The 22,207-nt window shown below is 45.5% G+C and overlaps 1 protein-coding gene across 5 annotated transcripts; it reads left to right on the forward strand.

Annotated features, from left to right (window-relative positions):
- Positions 1–710: 710 nt before the first annotated feature.
- Positions 711–20,751, forward strand: si:ch211-63o20.7 (Serine/threonine-protein kinase pdik1l-B-like). 5 transcript variants are annotated; one of them, XR_016495649.1, is made up of 6 exons: positions 711–889; positions 2,701–3,565; positions 7,767–8,007; positions 19,400–20,210; positions 20,357–20,456; positions 20,520–20,751. XR_016495649.1 is itself a non-coding variant. In XM_090233513.1 (4 exons), the coding sequence occupies exons 2-4, from the start codon at positions 2,780–2,782 to the stop codon at positions 19,636–19,638; spliced, it is 1,266 nt and encodes a 421-aa protein (XP_090089639.1). In that variant the 5' UTR covers positions 711–889; positions 2,701–2,779; the 3' UTR covers positions 19,639–20,751. The 5 variants fall into 5 exon arrangements, 2 of the variants coding, with proteins under 2 accessions (XP_090089639.1, XP_090089640.1); XR_016495647.1 differs by having other exon boundaries at positions 19,400–20,452; positions 20,524–20,751; XR_016495648.1 differs by having other exon boundaries at positions 20,357–20,751.
- The last annotated feature ends 1,456 nt before the right edge of the window (positions 20,752–22,207 follow it).

Below are 22,207 nucleotides of genomic sequence, written 5' to 3' on the forward strand. Positions count from 1 at the left end.
TGAATTCTCTGGCTGAGGCGTAGGGTTGATCCGTGCGTTCAAGCACCCCGTCTAACTTGCTAGCTACTTACAGACACAAATGATTCTGACCGTTTTACTCGCCCTAGCAGAGCCGGTTAGGCTGTTTTCATGTTATCCAGAGCGTTGATGGCTAAATGTGACGCTTGCAACAATTTAATTGCGCTTTTTTGCCGATGTTTACTGACACCGGCCATGTTCAACTGGTGTTTGTAAATTAATTAGTTATTCTGCGCTCTGGCACACTCAAACGAGAGTGGCTATCTACTGCGATTTCAGAGCAGAGTGAATAAATTATCTGTCGGCATATATAAAATTGTACCGAAACGACCTGTTTCCATCACAGATATCGTGATTATTTTTTTGTAGACAGTATGACTTTACTCGCATAAAAAACTGGATGGAAACGTGGCTACTGACAGTCAATGAACAAAGTAGACTACCCAGCTGCTATTGATTGCATTGGTGTAGCTGGGAGACACCCAGTTAAGTAGACCGCGATTGACACTTTTATTTCAACAGCAAACACTGCCTGAGTGAACTATCTTCATTTATCCGCCATTTTGATTAAATTATATGAAACGTTCCGTCATTGGACATTTCGAATTATATCAAACATGCATCTTCGTTGATTGGCCAATGATACACGTAAACGTTGTCGTTACGTATGGTTCTGTAGCCTATCACAGCGCACGTTTGTCTAAGAGCGGGACGTTCCAAAGGGGGAGACGAAAGTTCTGCAAATCCATCTTTGTTTTCATTTGACTCGAAGATGTTGGTGTCCGTTTCAGATTCAACTGTTAGTCAAATTAACAGATACACATAGTTATAATGAACTTTTAGTGAAAAAATCTAAATGAACTCTATGGGGGTAAGTGTAATTTACTTAATGTAACTAAATTAAAATGTCTCGATACGTTTAGCAAGCTAACCAGTTAGCCAACGGTAACTCAAACGAGAAGGACGCTCGGTTGTTACCGTTACCAAGACAAGCGATTTAAATATGCAAATCTGGTAAATTTATTTGTGAAAAGTGAAAGTCAGTTGGAAGTACATTACTATTGTTAAGGTCTCCTCAACTAGCTAGGTACCCACATTTTACTATAGTCAGTCAAATTGACAAAATATTAGCTAACGTTATCTAGTTAGCTAACTTATTTAGCTACTGTTAATGCCTGTTAGCAAACAACATGTTGACAAGTTAGATACATTAGATAATTATCGCGGGCTTCTAGGTAGCTAACATTTGCCCATTCAAATAGATGGTAAATGTTAGTCAATATGAGTGCATAACGTTACATTTTCGTGCATACATGTTCATATTGTCATCTAAAGGCATTGTAGTGCAGACACTCTACTAGCATTGGTGGTGGGACATTGTTTCATAAAGAACGGGTGCGTATACTTTCCCTGTTGTTTTTCACCATTAAATCGACGCATTTGCAGCTGAATATAAGATGTATTTATGAACGGTCCACGGGAGATCCGATTGTGTAACCAGTTGAATACCAAGTCTTCGGACTGTAAGATGAAATTACTAACTCCATCTACAGGCCTTTGGGCTATTCACTAAATCCTCTATCTAAACGCAAATACGCCTTTTACTCGATACAGTTTTGGAAACATTAATAACTTTAACATTCATATACGCGATAAATAATGTTTCAAATTCAAAATATACAGTTAATGTTCACAGTTTAGTAAAGTTGTATTCTGGTTGCACAATGCAGAGGGCTCCACATGTGACATGTTTGGTTAACGGTAGGTGAAGGTGGGAGGTCCTGTATAAACACAAACTTACTTCCTTGACAACTTCCTTCACAAAAGCTCTGCCCGTAGAAGCACAAGAAGTATGAATGCCCTGACTTCTGCAGAGGACATAACACTGTAAATGCTGCACGGCCAATGCAGATATCTGAATGATCATGCAGCGCCTTCTTAGGGTTAGTGCTATCCGGAATCCTTGGGACATCCTAACCTTAACTCCTACCCTAACCTTAGCCATAACCCTTACCTAACCTAAACCGTTTCACATTTCAACTTCATTGGGGTGACATCAAGAGTTGGGATGTCCCAAGGATACCGTTTAGACTTTCCCCACTTAGTGACTCTGGGAAGATCTCAATTGTAAACTCCTCGTATCCTCTTTTCTCGTCTTCTTCTCAAAATCCATTGGAGGAGAAGGTCACAGGGGAGGGACCTCTGGCCTTCTCATCCAATGGATTTTGACAAGGAGGAAATGATGGATGCAAGGAATCAAGAAAATGCCATTGAGATTTTGCCAAATTAAGCATAATTGGGGACGAAGTTTCGTATCATGTTTTGAAAATTATTTTGGGTGCAACCAGGATGCCACTTTGCTTAACTATATACATTTAACTGTGTCTTTTGTATTTGAAAGATTCTTTTCACTGTTAACTTCCAGATGTTTCTAAAAACGTATTGCAAATGAGGATTATTAACGTTTCTAATTGTAGTGGGATTGTAGTTCACATGGTCCCAGCTGCCCTCCATACAATCAGCTGATAACCCAAAAGGGTGTATGCTGGAAGCACCTTTGTGTTTTCGAGAGCTACCTGTTGCTAAGTTTATTTGCTCAAACAGGAAAGACTGAGATCATATCACGTCTCATCAATTTCATGATAGCTACAACTAGCTAACAATATTTTTGTCATTTTGCAGACATGGTAAACTCAAACACTGACTTCAAATCAAGAATCTAAGAACAATCCAAGTTACTGTTTATATAGTGAGTCAGAAGATGGAGGAGTTGTACACCCTTGAGAGGGAGGTCGGACGGGGCAGTTACGGGGTGGTCTTCGAGGGCCACATGGCTAAAACAGGCGAGCGGGTTGCCATAAAACGCCTGCCCTGCAGTAGCCCAGAGTGCATCGAGCTTTACCTCCAGGAGCTGTGGGCTATGAGAACCACGGCCAAGAACCATCCCAATGTCATCGCCCTCCATGGCTGCCTGCTGCAGACCGGACCCAAGACCCTGCAGCCCCTCAGGCCAGGCAGGCTGCCTCTGGACCTGGTGGAGAGCGCCCTAAAAGGGAGCGTGGTGGGGATAAAGCAGAGCCAGGAGGAGAAAAGGACTAAGTCAGACTCCTCCCGGTCAAAAACTAAGAACAGAACTAACTCAGGTGGTCTCTTCAGAACCAAGAGCAGATTGAGAACTAACTCCGAGTCAGACTTCTTCAGGTCCAAATCCCAGGAATCAACTAACTCTGACTTATCCATGTCCAAAACGCCTGTGAGGAAAATTTCTGGCCTCTCCAGGCCCAGAAAGAGACCAGCCCCCACAGGAGAGAAGGACAACCGTGGTCCCAAGCGCTGCTTGGCCCTGTGGCTGGTGATGGAGTACTGTGATGGGGGAGACCTGAACCACTACCTGTTGTCCAGACCTCCAGAAAGCCAGAGAAACCACGGCGTGGTCCAGCAGCTAAGCTCAGCCATGGCCTTCCTCCACCGCCTCCGCATCGTACACAGAGACCTGAAGCCAGATAACGTGCTTGTCTGTCTCACGCGTAACGGGCCTCTCATCAAGGTAGGTGCACCAAAATTCAAAGGGAAGGGAAAGGGGGGTGTGTCTGTGGTAAGAAGATGAACACTTCAGTGTAACCACGGTCCCAACTGAACACTTCAGTGTAACCGAATACAACAGGTTACCTTACCAGGTTACCTTAAGCACCTTACCGTGCTTACTCACAAGGCCTTAACCAACAACAATGCAGTTAAAGAAATATACTTAAGAAAATATTTACTAAATAAACTAAAGTAAAAAATAAAATATAAATATATATAAACCTTTGGGTACCGGTACTGAGTCAATGTGCGGGGGTACAGGTTAGTTGAGGTAATATGTACATGTAGGTAGAGGTAAAGTGACTGCATAGATAATAAACAGTGAGTAGCAGCAGTGTAAAAACAAAGGGGGGGTCAATGTAATTAGTCCTGTGGCCATTTGATTAATTGTTCACCAGTTAAGAAGCTGTTCAGGAGCCTTTTAGACCTAGACTTGGCGCTCCGGTACTCCTTTCCATGCGGTAGCAGAGAGCACAGTCTATGATTTGGGTGACTGGAGTCCTATACCTTTTTTTGGGCCTTCCTCTGACACCGCCTAGTATATAGATCCTGGATGGCAGGAAGCTTGGCCCAAGTGATAGGCTGTACTCGTTACCCTCTGTTGCACCTTACGGTCAGACGCCGAGCAGTTTGCAATATACCGGGCGGTGATGGTGCAGCTGTATAACATTTTGAGGATCTGGGGACCCATGCCAAATCTTTTCAGTCTCCTGAGGGGGGAAAGGTGATGTCGTGCGCTCTTCACGACTGTCTTGGTGTGTTTGGACCATGATAGTTTGTTGGTGATGTGGACACCAAGGAACTTAACTCTCGACCCGCTCCACTTCAGCCCTGTCGATGTTAACAGGGGCCTGTTGGACCTTCCTTTTCCTGTAGTCCACTATCATCTCCTTTGTCTTGATCACATTGAGGGAGAGATTGTTATCCTGGCACCACACTGCCAGGTCTCTGACCACCTCCCTATAGGCTGTCTCATCGTTGTTGGTGATCAGGCCTACCACTGTTGTCGTCAGCAAACTTAATGATGGTGTTGGAGTTGTGCCTGGCCACGCAGTCGTGGGTGAACGGGGAATACAGGAGACGACTAAGCACGCATCCCTGAGGATGCGTTGAGGATCAGCATTGCGGATGTGTTCTTGCCTACTCTTACCGCCTGAGGGCGGCCCGTCAGGAAGTCCAGGATCTAGTTGAAGAGGGAGGTGTTTAGTCCCATGGTCCTTAGCTTAGTGATGAGCTTTGTTTGCACTATGGTGTTGAACGCTGAGCTGTAGTCAAAGAACAGCATTCTGACTTAAGTGTTCCTTTTTCCAGGTGGGAAAGGGCAGTGTGGAGTGCGATAGAGATTACGTCCGTAATAGTAGTCCGTAATAGTTTGCAAGCCCTGCCACATTCGGTGAGCATCAGAGCCGGTGTGGTAGGATTCAATCTTAGTCTTGTTTTGATGCTATGACTGTTTGGTAGTTGATCTAAGGATATAGCGGGATTTCTTATGTGTCCGGATTAGTGTTCCGCTCCTTGAAAGTGGCAGGTCTAGCCTTTAACTTCTGGTTGGGATATGTACGTACGATCACTGTGGGGAATGACGTCGTCGATGCACTTATTTAGTTATTTAATTTTGAATTTTTACCCCCTTTTCTCCCCAATTTCGTGGTATCCAATTGTTTTGATAGCTACTATCTTGTCTCATCGCTACAACCCCCGTACGGGCTCGGGAGAGACGAAGGTTGAAAGTCCTCCGATACACAACCCAACCAAGCCGCACTGCTTCTTAACACAGCGCGCATCCAACCCGGAAGCCAGCCGCACCAATGTGTCGGAGGAAACGCTGCGCACCTGGGAACCTTGGGTAGCGCGCATTGCGCCCGGCCCGCCACAGGAGTCGCTAGTGCACGATGAGACAAGGATATCCCTACCGGCCAAACCCTCCCTAACCCGGACGACGCTAGGCCAATTGTGCGTCGCCCCACGGACCTCCCGGTCGCGGCCGGTTACGACAGAGCCCTTAACCACTGCGCCACCCCAGAGGCTGTCAATGCACTTATTGATGAAGATAGTGACTGAGGGGGTATACTCCATGCCGTTGGATGAATCCCGGAACATATTCCAGTCTGTGCTAGCAAAACAGTCCTGTAGCGTAGCATTCGCGTCATCTGACCACTTCCGTATTGAGAAAGTCACTGGTACTTCATGCTGTAGTTTTTGCTTGTATGCAGGAATCAGGAGGATGGAATTATGGTGAGATTTTCCAAATGGAGGGAGAGCTTTGTCTGCGTCTCTTTGGAGTAAAGGTGGTCTGGAGTTTTTTATTATTTTTTTTCATTTAAAAAAAAAAAATAATAATTATTATTTTTTTCTTCTCTCTCTCTCTGGTTGCACATGTGACATGCTGGTAGAAATGAGGTAAAACGGATTTAAGTTTACCTGCAGTAACGTCCCCGGCCACTAGGAGCACTGCTTCTGGATGAGCATTTTCTTGTTTGCTTATGGCCTTATACAGCTGGTTGAGTGTGGTCTTAGTGCCAGCATCGGTTTGTGGTGGTAAATAGACTGCTCCGAATAATATAGATGAGAACTCTCTTGGTAGATACACTACCTCAGGCGAGCAGTACCTCAAGGCTTTTTTAATATTAGACATTGCACACTCTGTCCTGCTGATGCACTGTCATGGTAATTTCCTGTATTACTAAGTGAAAGGAGAGTTTACAAACCACACACAAGTCAGAGTTATACTTTAAACTTCATCTTTTAATAATATGAGCTTCACCATAGCCCTGTGACTCTCAGATCAATTCAGTGTCTATAAATTAATTCTGAGAGAGTCAACATAATGGCAACTGAGGTCTTTTATAGCAAAGATCCACCCCCTAGTCGACATGACAAACCACAGATAATAGGAACTGTTCACAAAGAAAGACTTTTACTTGAGAGAGGAGTATCCCATAGCCAGACAGCATTAGCTATAAATGATCGTTCAGTTTGGTCTCCTAAATGAGGTTCTAATCTCATTCTTGGTACTTCATATTACCAAAACATTACCTCATCCAATGGCATATATCAATTGTCAATTCTAGATATTCCCAACTCAAATACAACCCACCCCTGGACAAACTCTGAGAGGAGTGAGCCTCCAGGTCATATACTAGGTCAAGATAAGTTTCAACATCAGAGGGGACATACAATGGTTCCAGACACTGCCGTACTCCTCCCCCCAATGGGAAAAGGAGGGAGTGACTGGAGTACAGACATTGTGGAGCCCTTCATATGGTTTAACATATACACTCGCATATGAAGACAGTCCTGACCTCTCCCCTCTCAGGGCCCCAAGTGACTTTCCCCACATAAGCATATTATGAAAGTAAATAAAACTTCTTATTTATCAATGTTACCTAACTTATTCTGATTCAGCTATGACAACACGGAAACCCAGCCAGCGCTATATCTTCATTCAGCTACGACCCGGTGAAACTTAAGATATTACAGTTTTTAATGTCCCATTGGTAGGATAGTCTCGACCATAGATCATCCAGTGAGTGCACGTTGGCCAATAGAATCGATGGTTGTGGTGATTTACTCACTCGCCTCCGAATCCTCACAAGGCACCCCGTCATTCTCCCTCTGTATCTCCGCCTTTTCTTGACGCGAATGACCGTGTATTTGGGCCTTGTCTCCGGAGAGCAGTATATCCTTTGCGTCGGACTCATTTAAAGGAAAAAATCTTTGTCCAGTTTGAGGTGAGTAATCGCTGTTCTGATATCCAGAAGCTTATTTCGGTCATAAGAGATGTTAGCAGCAACATTTATGTACAAAATAAATGAGAAACAACGCAGTAAAAAAAAAAAAACACTAAATAATACAGTTGGTTAGGAGCCCGTAAAACGGCAGCCATCCCCTCCGGCCCCATTACATGTAGGGTCCTACATATAGGGACACAGGTGACACAATCTCCTCCGGCCCCATTATAACACCGTTGTACTGAACACCAGTGTAACCACGGTCCCAACTGAAAAGTACATAGAACATTTCTTTCATTTTGTCTACTAAAAGGGTGAAAGGGTTTTAACAGCCAAACACAGACAGTTAATTTAAATCCTCAGCTTGATACTGTAACAATATTCACCTTCTTCACCTTCTTCAATCTTCCTTTTCACACTATCTTCTTTTAGGTGGCTGACTTTGGCCTGAGTAAGATGAGCGTTGAGGGGGGCCAGGGGACGGAAGGAGACACCAGTCTGACCAGACAGCACTTCTCCTCTACGTGTGGCTCTGACTTCTACATGGCTCCAGAGGTGTGGGGTGGCCTCACCTACACAGCCCAGGCAGACATCTTCTCCCTGGGGGTGATGTTCTGGGCCGTCCTGGAGAGACTCACCTTCCTGGAGGAGGGCTCCACACAGGAACAACTGGGTGAGTTGGAGGGAGGGAGGGGGGGCTCCACACAGACACAACTGGGTGAGTTGGAGGGAGGGAGGGCTCCACACAGAAACAACTGGGTGAGTTGGAGGGAGGGAGGGCTCCACACAGGAACAACTGGGTGAGTTGGAGGGAGGGCGGGCTCCACACAGGAACAACTGGGTGAGTTAGAGGGAGGGCTCCACACAGGAACAACTGGGTGAGTTAGAGGGAGGGAGGGCTCCACACAGGAACAACTGGGTGAGTTGGAGGGAGGGCGGGCTCCACACAGGAACAACTGGGTGAGTTAGAGGGAGGGCTCCACACAGGAACAACTGGGTGAGTTAGAGGGAGGGAGGGCTCCACACAGGAACAACTGGGTGAGTTGGAGGGAGGGCTCCACACAGGAACAACTGGGTGAGTTGGAGGGAGGGCTCCACACAGGAACAACTGGGTGAGTTGGAGGGAGGGCGGGCTCCACACAGGAACAACTGGGTGAGTTGGAGGGAGGGCGGGCTCCACACAGGAACAACTGGGTGAGTTGGAGGGAGGGAGGGCTCCACACAGGAACAACTGGGTGAGTTGGAGGGAGGGCTCCACACAGGAACAACAGGGGGAGGGAGGGTGTGTTTGTGTTGTCTCGGCCTGTGGCGGCCTATGGAAAACAAATCTATGTTGACTATCTGTGAAAAGATTCAGAGGGGTTAGTTACGCTAACCCTTGAATATGAATGCTCGGCAGTTTCATTTTGGCTCTTCAGAGTCGGAGAATGATGAAGCAGTAGAATACAGACTGTCAGATTTAATTCTCTGAAATGTCTGGTGTCCACGAGCAGCTCTGTTGGAGGAAAACACTGCTACAGGTTTACAATAAAATGATTTGCTTTCCCACCTCCTTTAAAATGCCTTCCTTCCCCACCTCCTTTATAATGCCTTCCTTCACCACCTCCATTATAATACCTTCCTTCACCACCTCCATTATAATACCTTCCTTCCCCACCTCCTTTAAAATGCCTTCCTTCCCCACCTCCTTTAAAATGCCTTCCTTCCCCACCTCCTTTAAAATGCCTTCCTTCCCCACCTCCATTATAATACCTTCCTTCCCCACCTCCATTATAATACCTTCCTTCCCCACCTCCATTATAATACCTTCCTTCCCCACCTCCATTATAATACCTTCCTTCCCCACCTCCATTATAATGCCTTCCTTCACCACCTCCATTATAATACCTTCCTTCCCCACCTCCATTATAATACCTTCCTTCCCCACCTCCATTTATAATACCTTCCTTCCCCACCTCCTTTATAATGCCTTCCTTCCCCACCTCCATTATAATGCCTTCCTTCACCACCTCCATTATAATACCTTCCTTCACCACCTCCATTATAATACCTTCCTTCCCCACCTCCTTTAAAATGCCTTCCTTCCCCACCTCCTTTATAATACCTTCCTTCCCCACCTCCATTATAATACCTTCCTTCACCACCTCCATTATAATACCTTCCTTCCCCACCTCCATTATAATACCTTCCTTCCCCACCTCCATTATAATACCTTCCTTCCCCACCTCCATTATAATACCTTCCTTCCCCACCTCCTTTATAATACCTTCCTTCCCCACCTCCATTATAATACCTTCCTTCCCCACCTCCATTATAATACCTTCCTTCACCACCTCCATTATAATACCTTCCTTCCCCACCTCCTTTAAAATGCCTTCCTTCCACCACCTCCTTTATAATACCTTCCTTCCCCACCTCCTTTAAAATGCCTTCCTTCCACCACCTCATTTATAATGTCTTCCTTCCCCACCTTCGTTTATAATACCTTCCTTCCCCACCTCCATTATAATACCTTCCTTCCCCACCTCCATTTATAATGCCTTCCTTCCCCACCTCCATTTATAATGCCTTCCTTCCCCACCTCCATTTATAATACCTTCCTTCCCCACCTCCATTTATAATACCTTCCTTCCCCACCTCCATTATAATACCTTCCTTCCCCACCTCCATTTAAAATGCCTTCCTTCCCCACCTCCATTTATAATGCCTTCCTTCCCCACCTCCATTTATAATGCCTTCCTTCCCCACCTCCATTTATAATACCTTCCTTCCCCACCTCCATTATAATGCCTTCCTTCCCCACCTCCATTTATAATACCTTCCTTCCCCACCTCCTTTATAATACCTTCCTTCCCCACCTCCTTTAAAATGCCTTCCTTCCCCACCTCCATTATAATATCTTCCTTCCCCACCTCCATTTATAATGCCTTCCTTCCCCACCTCCATTTATAATACCTTCCTTCCCCACCTCCTTTAAAATGTCTTCCTTCCCCACCTCCATTATAATACCTTCCTTCCCCACCTCCTTTATAATACCTTCCTTCCCCACCTCCATTTATAATGTCTTCCTTCCCCACCTCCATTTATAATGTCTTCCTTCCCCACCTCCATTTATAATACCTTCCTTCCCCACCTCCATTTATAATACCTTCCTTCCCCACCTCCTTTAAAATGTCTTCCTTCCCCACCTCCATTATAATACCTTCCTTCCCCACCTCCTTTATAATACCTTCCTTCCCCACCTCCATTATAATGTCTTCCTTCCCCACCTCCATTATAATACCTTCCTTCCCCACCTCCTTTATAATACCTTCCTTCCCCACCTCCTTTAAAATGCCTTCCTTCCACCATCTCCTTTATAATACCTTCCTTCCCCACCTCCATTTATAATGCCTTCCTTCCCCACCTCCTTTAAAATGCCTTCCTTCCCCACCTCCATTTATAATGCCTTCCTTCCCCACCTCCATTAAAATGTCTTCCTTCCCCACCTCCATTTATAATGTCTTTCTTCCCCACCTCCGTTTATAATACCTTCCTTCCCCACCTCTGTTTATAATGCCTTCCTTCCCCACCTCATTTATAATACCTTCCTTCCCCACCTCCATTATAATGCCTTCCTTCCCCACCTCCTTTAAAATGCCTTCCTTCCCCACCTCATTTATAATACCTTCCTTCCCCACCTCCATTTAAAATGCCTTCCTTCCCCACCTCCATTATAATACCTTCCTTCCCCACCTCCTTTAAAATACCTTCCTTCCCCACCTCCTTTATAATGCCTTCCTTCCCCACCTCCATTATAATACCTTCCTTCCCCACCTCCTTTAAAATACCTTCCTTCCCCACCTCCTTTAAAATGCCTTCCTTCCCCACCTCCATTATAATACCTTCCTTCCCCACCTCCTTTAAAATGCCTTCCTTCCCAACTCCTTTAAAATGCCTTCCTTCCCCACCTCCATTTATAATGCCTTCCTTCCCCACCTCCATTATAATACCTTCCTTCCCCACCTCCATTATAATACCTTCCTTCCCCACCTCCATTATAATACCTTCCTTCCCCACCTCCATTATAATACCTTCCTTCCCCACCTCCATTATAATGCCTTCCTTCCCCACCTCCATTATAATACCTTCCTTCCCCACCTCCATTATAATACCTTCCTTCCCCACCTCCATTATAATACCTTCCTTCCCCACCTCCATTATAATGCCTTCCTTCCCCACCTCCATTATAATACCTTCCTTCCCCACCTCCATTATAATACCTTCCTTCCCCACCTCCATTTATAATACCTTCCTTCCCCACCTCCATTATAATACCTTCCTTCCCCACCTCCATTATAATGCCTTCCTTCCCCACCTCCATTATAATACCTTCCTTCCCCACCTCCATTATAATACCTTCCTTCCCCACCTCCATTTATAATACCTTCCTTCCCCACCTCCATTTATAATACCTTCCTTCCCCACCTCCTTTAAAATGTCTTCCTTCCCCACCTCCATTATAATACCTTCCTTCCCCACCTCCTTTATAATACCTTCCTTCCCCACCTCCATTATAATGTCTTCCTTCCCCACCTCCATTATAATACCTTCCTTCCCCACCTCCTTTATAATACCTTCCTTCCCCACCTCCTTTAAAATGCCTTAATTCCACCACCTCCTTTATAATACCTTCCTTCCCCACCTCCATTTATAATGCCTTCCTTCCCCACCTCCTTTAAAATGCCTTCCTTCCCCACCTCCATTTATAATGCCTTCCTTCCCCACCTCCATTAAAATGTCTTCCTTCCCCACCTCCATTTATAATGTCTTTCTTCCCCACCTCCGTTTATAATACCTTCCTTCCCCACCTCTGTTTATAATGCCTTCCTTCCCCACCTCATTTATAATACCTTCCTTCCCCACCTCCATTATAATGCCTTCCTTCCCCACCTCCTTTAAAATGCCTTCCTTCCCCACCTCATTTATAATACCTTCCTTCCCCACCTCCATTTAAAATGCCTTCCTTCCCCACCTCCATTATAATACCTTCCTTCCCCACCTCCTTTAAAATACCTTCCTTCCCCACCTCCTTTATAATGCCTTCCTTCCCCACCTCCATTATAATACCTTCCTTCCCCACCTCCTTTAAAATACCTTCCTTCCCCACCTCCTTTAAAATGCCTTCCTTCCCCACCTCCATTATAATACCTTCCTTCCCCACCTCCTTTAAAATGCCTTCCTTCCCAACTCCTTTAAAATGCCTTCCTTCCCCACCTCCATTTATAATGCCTTCCTTCCCCACCTCCATTATAATACCTTCCTTCCCCACCTCCATTATAATACCTTCCTTCCCCACCTCCATTATAATACCTTCCTTCCCCACCTCCATTATAATACCTTCCTTCCCCACCTCCATTATAATGCCTTCCTTCCCCACCTCCATTATAATACCTTCCTTCCCCACCTCCATTATAATACCTTCCTTCCCCACCTCCATTATAATACCTTCCTTCCCCACCTCCATTATAATGCCTTCCTTCCCCACCTCCATTATAATACCTTCCTTCCCCACCTCCATTATAATACCTTCCTTCCCCACCTCCATTTATAATACCTTCCTTCCCCACCTCCATTATAATACCTTCCTTCCCCACCTCCTTTAAAATGCCTTCCTTCCCAACTCCTTTAAAATGCCTTCCTTCCCCACCTCCATTTATAATGCCTTCCTTCCCCACCTCCATTATAATACCTTCCTTCCCCACCTCCATTATAATACCTTCCTTCCCCACCTCCATTATAATACCTTCCTTCCCCACCTCCATTATAATACCTTCCTTCCCCACCTCCATTATAATGCCTTCCTTCCCCACCTCCATTATAATACCTTCCTTCCCCACCTCCATTATAATACCTTCCTTCCCCACCTCCATTATAATACCTTCCTTCCCCACCTCCATTATAATGCCTTCCTTCCCCACCTCCATTATAATACCTTCCTTCCCCACCTCCATTATAATACCTTCCTTCCCCACCTCCATTTATAATACCTTCCTTCCCCACCTCCATTATAATGCCTTCCTTCCCCACCTCCATTATAATACCTTCCTTCCCCACCTCCATTATAATACCTTCCTTCCCCACCTCCATTATAATACCTTCCTTCCCCACCTCCATTATAATACCTTCCTTCCCCACCTCCATTTATAATACCTTCCTTCCCCAACTCCTTTAAAATGCCTTCCTTCCCCACCTCCATTTATAATGCCTTCCTTCCCCACCTCCATTATAATATCTTCCTTCCCCACCTCCATTTATAATGCCTTCCTTCCCCACCTCCATTATGTCTTCCTTCCCCACCTCCATTATAATACCTTCCTTCCCCACCTCCATTATAATACCTTCCTTCCCCACCTCCGTTTATAATACCTTCCTTCCCCACCTCCATTATAATGTCTTCCTTCCCCACCTCCATTATAATGTCTTCCTTCCCCACCTCCATTATAATACCTTCCTTCCCCACCTCCGTTTATAATACCTTCCTTCCCCACCTCCAATATATTGTCTTCCTTCCCCACCTCCATTATAATGCCTTCCTTCCCCACCTCCATTTATAATACCTTCCTTCCCCACCTCCATTATAATGTCTTCCTTCCCCACCTCCATTATAATACCTTCCTTCCCCACCTCCATTATAATACCTTCCTTCCCCACCTCCATTATAATGTCTTCCTTCCCCACCTCCATTATAATACCTTCCTTCCCCACCTCCATTATAATACCTTCCTTCCCCACCTCCATTATAATACCTTCCTTCCCCACCTCCATTATAATACCTTCCTTCCCCACCTCCATTATAATGCCTTCCTTCCCCACCTCCATTATAATACCTTCCTTCCCCACCTCCATTTATAATGCCTTCCTTCCCCACCTCCATTTATAATACCTTCCTTCCCCACCTCCTTTAAAATGCCTTCCTTCCCCACCTCCATTTATAATGCCTTCCTTCCCCACCTCCATTTATAATGCCTTCCTTCCCCACCTCCATTATAATATCTTCCTTCCCCACCTCCATTTATAATGCCTTCCTTCCCCACCTCCATTATAATGTCTTCCTTCCCCACCTCATTATAATACCTTCCTTCCCCACCTCCATTATAATACCTTCCTTCCCCACCTCCGTTTATAATACCTTCCTTCCCCACCTCCATTATAATGTCTTCCTTCCCCACCTCCATTATAATGTCTTCCTTCCCCACCTCCATTATAATACCTTCCTTCCCCACCTCCGTTTATAATACCTTCCTTCCCCACCTCCATTATAATGTCTTCCTTCCCCACCTCCATTATAATACCTTCCTTCCCCACCTCCATTATAATGCCTTCCTTCCCCACCTCCATTTATAATACCTTCCTTCCCCACCTCCATTATAATGTCTTCCTTCCCCACCTCCATTATAATACCTTCCTTCCCCACCTCCATTATAATACCTTCCTTCCCCACCTCCATTATAATACCTTCCTTCCCCACCTCCATTTATAATACCTTCCTTCCCCACCTCCTTTAAAATGCCTTCCTTCCCCACCTCCATTTATAATGCCTTCCTTCCCCACCTCCATTTATAATGCCTTCCTTCCCCACCTCCATTATAATATCTTCCTTCCCCACCTCCATTTATAATGCCTTCCTTCCCCACCTCCATTATAATGTCTTCCTTCCCCACCTCCATTATAATACCTTCCTTCCCCACCTCCATTATAATACCTTCCTTCCCCACCTCAGTTTATAATACCTTCCTTCCCCACCTCCATTATAATGTCTTCCTTCCCCACCTCCATTATAATGTCTTCCTTCCCCACCTCCATTATAATACCTTCCTTCCCCACCTCCGTTTATAATACCTTCCTTCCCCACCTCCATTATAATGTCTTCCTTCCCCACCTCCATTATAATGTCTTCCTTCCCCACCTCCATTATAATGCCTTCCTTCCCCACCTCCATTATAATGCCTTCCTTCCCCACCTCCATTTATAATACCTTCCTCCCCCACCTCCATTATAATGTCTTCCTTCCCCACCTCCATTATAATACCTTCCTTCCCCACCTCCATTATAATACCTTCCTTCCCCACCTCCATTATAATACCTTCCTTCCCCACCTCCATTATAATGCCTTCCTTCCCCACCTCCATTATAATACCTTCCTTCCCCACCTCCATTAAAATGCCTTCCTTCCCCACCTCCATTTATAATGCCTTCCTTCCCCACCTCCATTTATAATACCTTCCTTCCCCACCTCCTTTAAAATGCCTTCCTTCCCCACCTCCATTTATAATGCCTTCCTTCCCCACCTCCATTTATAATGCCTTCCTTCCCCACCTCCATTATAATATCTTCCTTCCCCACCTCCATTTATAATGCCTTCCTTCCCCACCTCCATTATAATGTCTTCCTTCCCCACCTCCATTATAATACCTTCCTTCCCCACCTCCATTATAATACCTTCCTTCCCCACCTCCGTTTATAATACCTTCCTTCCCCACCTCCATTATAATGTCTTCCTTCCCCACCTCCATTATAATGTCTTCCTTCCCCACCTCCATTATAATACCTTCCTTCCCCACCTCCGTTTATAATACCTTCCTTCCCCACCTCCATTATAATGTCTTCCTTCCCCACCTCCATTATAATACCTTCCTTCCCCACCTCCATTATAATGCCTTCCTTCCCCACCTCCATTATAATGCCTTCCTTCCCCACCTCCATTTATAATACCTTCCTTCCCCACCTCCATTATAATGTCTTCCTTCCCCACCTCCATTATAATACCTTCCTTCCCCACCTCCATTATAATACCTTCCTTCCCCACCTCCATTATAATACCTTCCTTCCCCACCTCCTTTAAAATACCTTCCTTCCCCACCTCCTTTAAAATGCCTTCCTTCCCCACCTCCATTATAATACCTTCCTTCCCCACCTCCTTTAAAATGCCTTCCTTCCCAACTCCTTTAAAATGCCTTCCTTCCCCACCTCCATTTATAATGCCTTCCTTCCCCACCTCCATTATAATACCTTCCTTCCCCACCTCCATTATAATACCTTCCTTCCCCACCTCCATTATAATACCTTCCTTCCCCACCTCCATTATAATACCTTCCTTCCCCACCTCCATTATAATGCCTTCCTTCCCCACCTCCATTATAATACCTTCCTTCCCCACCTCCATTATAATACCTTCCTTCCCCACCTCCATTATAATACCTTCCTTCCCCACCTCCATTATAATGCCTTCCTTCCCCACCTCCATTATAATACCTTCCTTCCCCACCTCCATTATAATACCTTCCTTCCCCACCTCCATTTATAATACCTTCCTTCCCCACCTCCATTATAATGCCTTCCTTCCCCACCTCCATTATAATACCTTCCTTCCCCACCTCCATTATAATACCTTCCTTCCCCACCTCCATTATAATACCTTCCTTCCCCACCTCCATTATAATAACTTCCTTCCCCACCTCCATTTATAATACCTTCCTTCCCCAACTCCTTTAAAATGCCTTCCTTCCCCACCTCCATTTATAATGCCTTCCTTCCCCACCTCCATTATAATATCTTCCTTCCCCACCTCCATTTATAATGCCTTCCTTCCCCACCTCCATTATGTCTTCCTTCCCCACCTCCATTATAATACCTTCCTTCCCCACCTCCATTATAATACCTTCCTTCCCCACCTCCGTTTATAATACCTTCCTTCCCCACCTCCATTATAATGTCTTCCTTCCCCACCTCCATTATAATGTCTTCCTTCCCCACCTCCATTATAATACCTTCCTTCCCCACCTCCGTTTATAATACCTTCCTTCCCCACCTCCAATATATTGTCTTCCTTCCCCACCTCCATTATAATGCCTTCCTTCCCCACCTCCATTTATAATACCTTCCTTCCCCACCTCCATTATAATGTCTTCCTTCCCCACCTCCATTATAATACCTTCCTTCCCCACCTCCATTATAATGTCTTCCTTCCCCACCTCCATTATAATACCTTCCTTCCCCACCTCCATTATAATACCTTCCTTCCCCACCTCCATTATAATACCTTCCTTCCCCACCTCCATTATAATACCTTCCTTCCCCACCTCCATTATAATACCTTCCTTCCCCACCTCCATTATAATGCCTTCCTTCCCCACCTCCATTTATAATGCCTTCCTTCCCCACCTCCATTATGTCTTCCTTCCCCACCTCCATTATAATACCTTCCTTCCCCACCTCCATTATAATACCTTCCTTCCCCACCTCCGTTTATAATACCTTCCTTCCCCACCTCCATTATAATGTCTTCCTTCCCCACCTCCATTATAATGTCTTCCTTCCCCACCTCCATTATAATACCTTCCTTCCCCACCTCCGTTTATAATACCTTCCTTCCCCACCTCCAATATATTGTCTTCCTTCCCCACCTCCATTATAATGCCTTCCTTCCCCACCTCCATTTATAATACCTTCCTTCCCCACCTCCATTATAATGTCTTCCTTCCCCACCTCCATTATAATACCTTCCTTCCCCACCTCCATTATAATGTCTTCCTTCCCCACCTCCATTATAATACCTTCCTTCCCCACCTCCATTATAATACCTTCCTTCCCCACCTCCATTATAATACCTTCCTTCCCCACCTCCATTATAATACCTTCCTTCCCCACCTCCATTATAATACCTTCCTTCCCCACCTCCATTATAATGCCTTCCTTCCCCACCTCCATTATAATACCTTCCTTCCCCACCTCCATTAAAATGCCTTCCTTCCCCACCTCCATTTATAATGCCTTCCTTCCCCACCTCCATTTATAATACCTTCCTTCCCCACCTCCTTTAAAATGCCTTCCTTCCCCACCTCCATTTATAATGCCTTCCTTCCCCACCTCCATTTATAATGCCTTCCTTCCCCACCTCCATTATAATATCTTCCTTCCCCACCTCCATTTATAATGCCTTCCTTCCCCACCTCCATTATAATGTCTTCCTTCCCCACCTCCATTATAATACCTTCCTTCCCCACCTCCATTATAATACCTTCCTTCCCCACCTCCATTATAATACCTTCCTTCCCCACCTCCGTTTATAATACCTTCCTTCCCCACCTCCATTATAATGTCTTCCTTCCCCACCTCCATTATAATGTCTTCCTTCCCCACCTCCATTATAATACCTTCCTTCCCCACCTCCGTTTATAATACCTTCCTTCCCCACCTCCATTATAATGTCTTCCTTCCCCACCTCCATTATAATACCTTCCTTCCCCACCTCCATTATAATGCCTTCCTTCCCCACCTCCATTATAATGCCTTCCTTCCCCACCTCCATTTATAATACCTTCCTTCCCCACCTCCATTATAATGTCTTCCTTCCCCACCTCCATTATAATACCTTCCTTCCCCACCTCCATTATAATACCTTCCTTCCCCACCTCCATTATAATGTCTTCCTTCCCCACCTCCATTATAATACCTTCCTTCCCCACCTCCATTATAATACCTTCCTTCCCCACCTCCATTATAATATCTTCCTTCCCCACCTCCATTATAATACCTTCCTTCCCCACCTCCATTATAATATCTTCCTTCCCCACCTCCATTATAATATCTTCCTTCCCCACCTCCATTATAATACCTTCCTTCCCCACCTCCATTATAATACCTTCCTTCCCCACCTCCATTATAATATCTTCCTTCCCCACCTCCATTATAATACCTTCCTTCCCCACCTCTATTTATAATGCCCCAATTGTACAAATTAATCTAAGATCTCAAAAGTAATGACAGATTCCTTGAGTTATTTTTGATCTTAGTTGCGCATTTTACATCTAACTCCGATGTTTGGGGCGTAGACTCCGGCTCCGAACTTGCCTCCCAGAAAAGAAAAGAAAATGGTGTGCCTGAACATCCCGGGGAAAAATCCCGTCGCCGAAGTCTAAAATGAACAAAAAAACGTCACAAAATATCATCAAAGTATCTTCCTTTGACTGGGAAACAGACTCCTTAAAGGTGTTAGTACTGATATACAGTATGTTTCCCTACAGGTGCGTATGTGTGTAAGGCTCGCTGGCTGATGCCACTGGGCGAGGCGTTGTGTGAGAACCCAGACCTCCAGGTGTGCATCCCCATGAAGTCCCGCCGCGCCCCCCCTCTACCGCCCCCTCCTGGCCAGGCTGTCTGCACCCTGCTACTGGACATGCTGGCCTCAGACCCTGACGCCCGGCCCACCGCCGCCCAGCTGGAAGACAGGGTCCGCTCTGCCATGGAGGAGGACGCACTGTGACGGGGTTTGCGTCCCAAAGGATAACCCTATTCCCTATATAGTGCACTACTTTAGACCAGGACCCTTTAGGGTTTTAGTTAAAAGTAGTGTATTGTTACAGGGATATTGGACCCTGATCATAGTAAGTGCCCTAGATGGGGAATGGGGTGCATATTGGGATGCAGAGCTGGTGACAGAGCTTCTATATCCAATGTGCTGAACACTCATAGTCAGTCTTCTCTACTAGTGTGAGGGACCATGATGGCGTTAAACGTTGCCACCTGTCCGTACCATGCTAACCACTGATGCTTCTCTTCTTCTTATCTATATATTCAATTGTATGTGGTCCCTACAGAAATATAAACCACAACCTTGGTGACCCAATGCTCTAGCCATCTAATGGTCAAAAGAAACGTGTGCTGACTTGCCTGCACCATGCACGCACCAAGTCACCAGGAACAACTACTGCTACATCGGAACCCGTGGTTCTGTACCTAGCCTTAAATATGCTTTTGGGGAAACCGGGCCCTACTCTTCTGACTCTGAGGGAAGCTTACTGTTCTTTAGGCACATCAATATATCGAGTGAGTGAGGTAGGTAGGTAGGTGAGGTAGGTGGGTGGGTGAGTGAGTGAGTGAGTGAGTGAGTGAGTGAGTGAGTGAGTGAGTGAGTGAGTGGGTGAGTGAGTGAGTGAGTGGGTGAGTGAGTGGGTGAGTGGGTGAGTGAGTGGGTGAGTGAGTGAGTGAGTGAGTGAGTGAGTGAGTGAGTGAGTGAGTGAGTGAGTGAGTGAGTGAGTGAGTGAGTGAGTGAGTGAGTGAGTGAGTGAGTGAGTGAGGTAGGTGGGTGGGTGGGTGAGGTAGGTGGGTGGGTGGGTGAGGTAGGTAGGTAGGTAGGTGAGTGAGGTAGGTAGGTAGGTAGGTAGGTGGGTGAGTGGTGTTTTTGTCTTCGATGCTACAAACAGTTTGGTTCGCTAGCCTATAGGCCTACGTTGTGGTCAGAAATGGTTTGCACCTAATATTTATTATTTCATTCATCATGGAATGTGCTTGAAGATACCACTTGATGTATATACATGAATTAAACTGTAACATTTTATTTTAAGGGAATGTGATTTAATAAATACATATTTATGGAGTTTGAGTCGGTCAGTAGTGTCTTCAATCAATATGATGCTCAGTTCATTTGTGAATTTGAGATATGTTTGTATATACAGTACATTCGGAAAGTGTTCAGACCCCTTGACTTTTCCCACATTTTGTTACGTTACAGCCTTATTCTAAAATGGATTAAATTGGTTTTTTTCCCTCATCAATCTGCACACAATATCCCATAATGACAGAGCAGAAACAGGTTTTTAGAATTTGAAATATCACATTTACATAACTATTCTGACCCTTTACTCAGTACTTTGTTGAAACACCTTTGGCAGCGAGTACAGCCTCTTCTTTGGTATGATGCTACAAGCTTGGCTCACCTGTAGGCCCTAAAAATTGTCAAAGACCCCAGCCACCCCAGTCATAGACGGTTCTCTCTTTTCTACCGCATGGCAAGCAGTACCGGAGTGCCAAGTCTAGGACAAAAAGGCTTCTCAACAGTTTTTACCCCCAAGCCATGAGACTCCTGAACAGGTAATCAAATGGCTACCCAGACTATTTGCATTGTGTGCCTCCCCCAACCCCTCTTTTTACGCTGCTGCTAGTCTCTGTTCATCATATATGCATAGTCACTTTAACTATACGTTCATGTACATACTACCTCAATCAGCCTGACTAACCGGTGTCTGTATGTAGCCTCGCTACACATTTCACTGTGAGGTCTACTACACCTGTTGTATTCGGCGCACGTGACAAATCAACTTTGATTTGATTTGGGGAGTTTCTCAAATTCTTCTCTGCAGATCCTTTCAAGCTCTGTCAGATTGGATGGGAAGCGTCTCTGCACTGCTATTTTCAGGTCTCTCCAGAGATGTTAGCTCGGGTTCAAGTCGGGGATCTGGCTGGGCCACTCAAGGACATTGAGACTTGTCCCGAAGCCACTCCACACGTTGTATTGGCTGTGTGCTTAGGGTCGTTGTCCTGTTGGAAGGTGAACCTTCACCCCAGTCTGAGGTCCTGAGTGCTCTGGAGCAGGTTTTCATCAAGAATCTCTCTTTGCTCCGTTCATCTTTTCCTCGATCCTGACTAGTCTCCCAGTCCCTGCCGCTGAGAAACGTCCCACAGCATGATGCTGCCGCCACCATGCTTCACCGTAGGGATGGTGCCAGGTTTCCTCCAGAAATGACGCTTGGTATTCAGGCCAAAGAGTTCAATCTTGGTTTCATCAGACCAGAGATTCTTGTTTCTCATGGTCGGCGAGTCCTTTAGGTGCCTTTGGGCAAAATCCAAGCGGGCTGTCATGGGCCTTTTACTGAGGAGTGGCTTCCGTCTGGCCACTCTACAATAAAGGCCTGATTGGGGGTGTGCTGCAGAGATGGTTGTCCTTATGGAAGGTTCTCCCATCTCCACAGAGGAACTCTGAAGCTCTGTCAGTGTGACCATCGGATTCTTGGTCACCTCCCTTACCAAGAACCTCCCCGATTGCTCAGTTTGTC

Source organism: Oncorhynchus mykiss, chromosome 4 (assembly GCF_057628025.1).
Source record: "Oncorhynchus mykiss isolate SJ-2025 chromosome 4, ASM5762802v1, whole genome shotgun sequence".
NCBI lineage: Eukaryota > Metazoa > Chordata > Actinopteri > Salmoniformes > Salmonidae > Oncorhynchus > Oncorhynchus mykiss.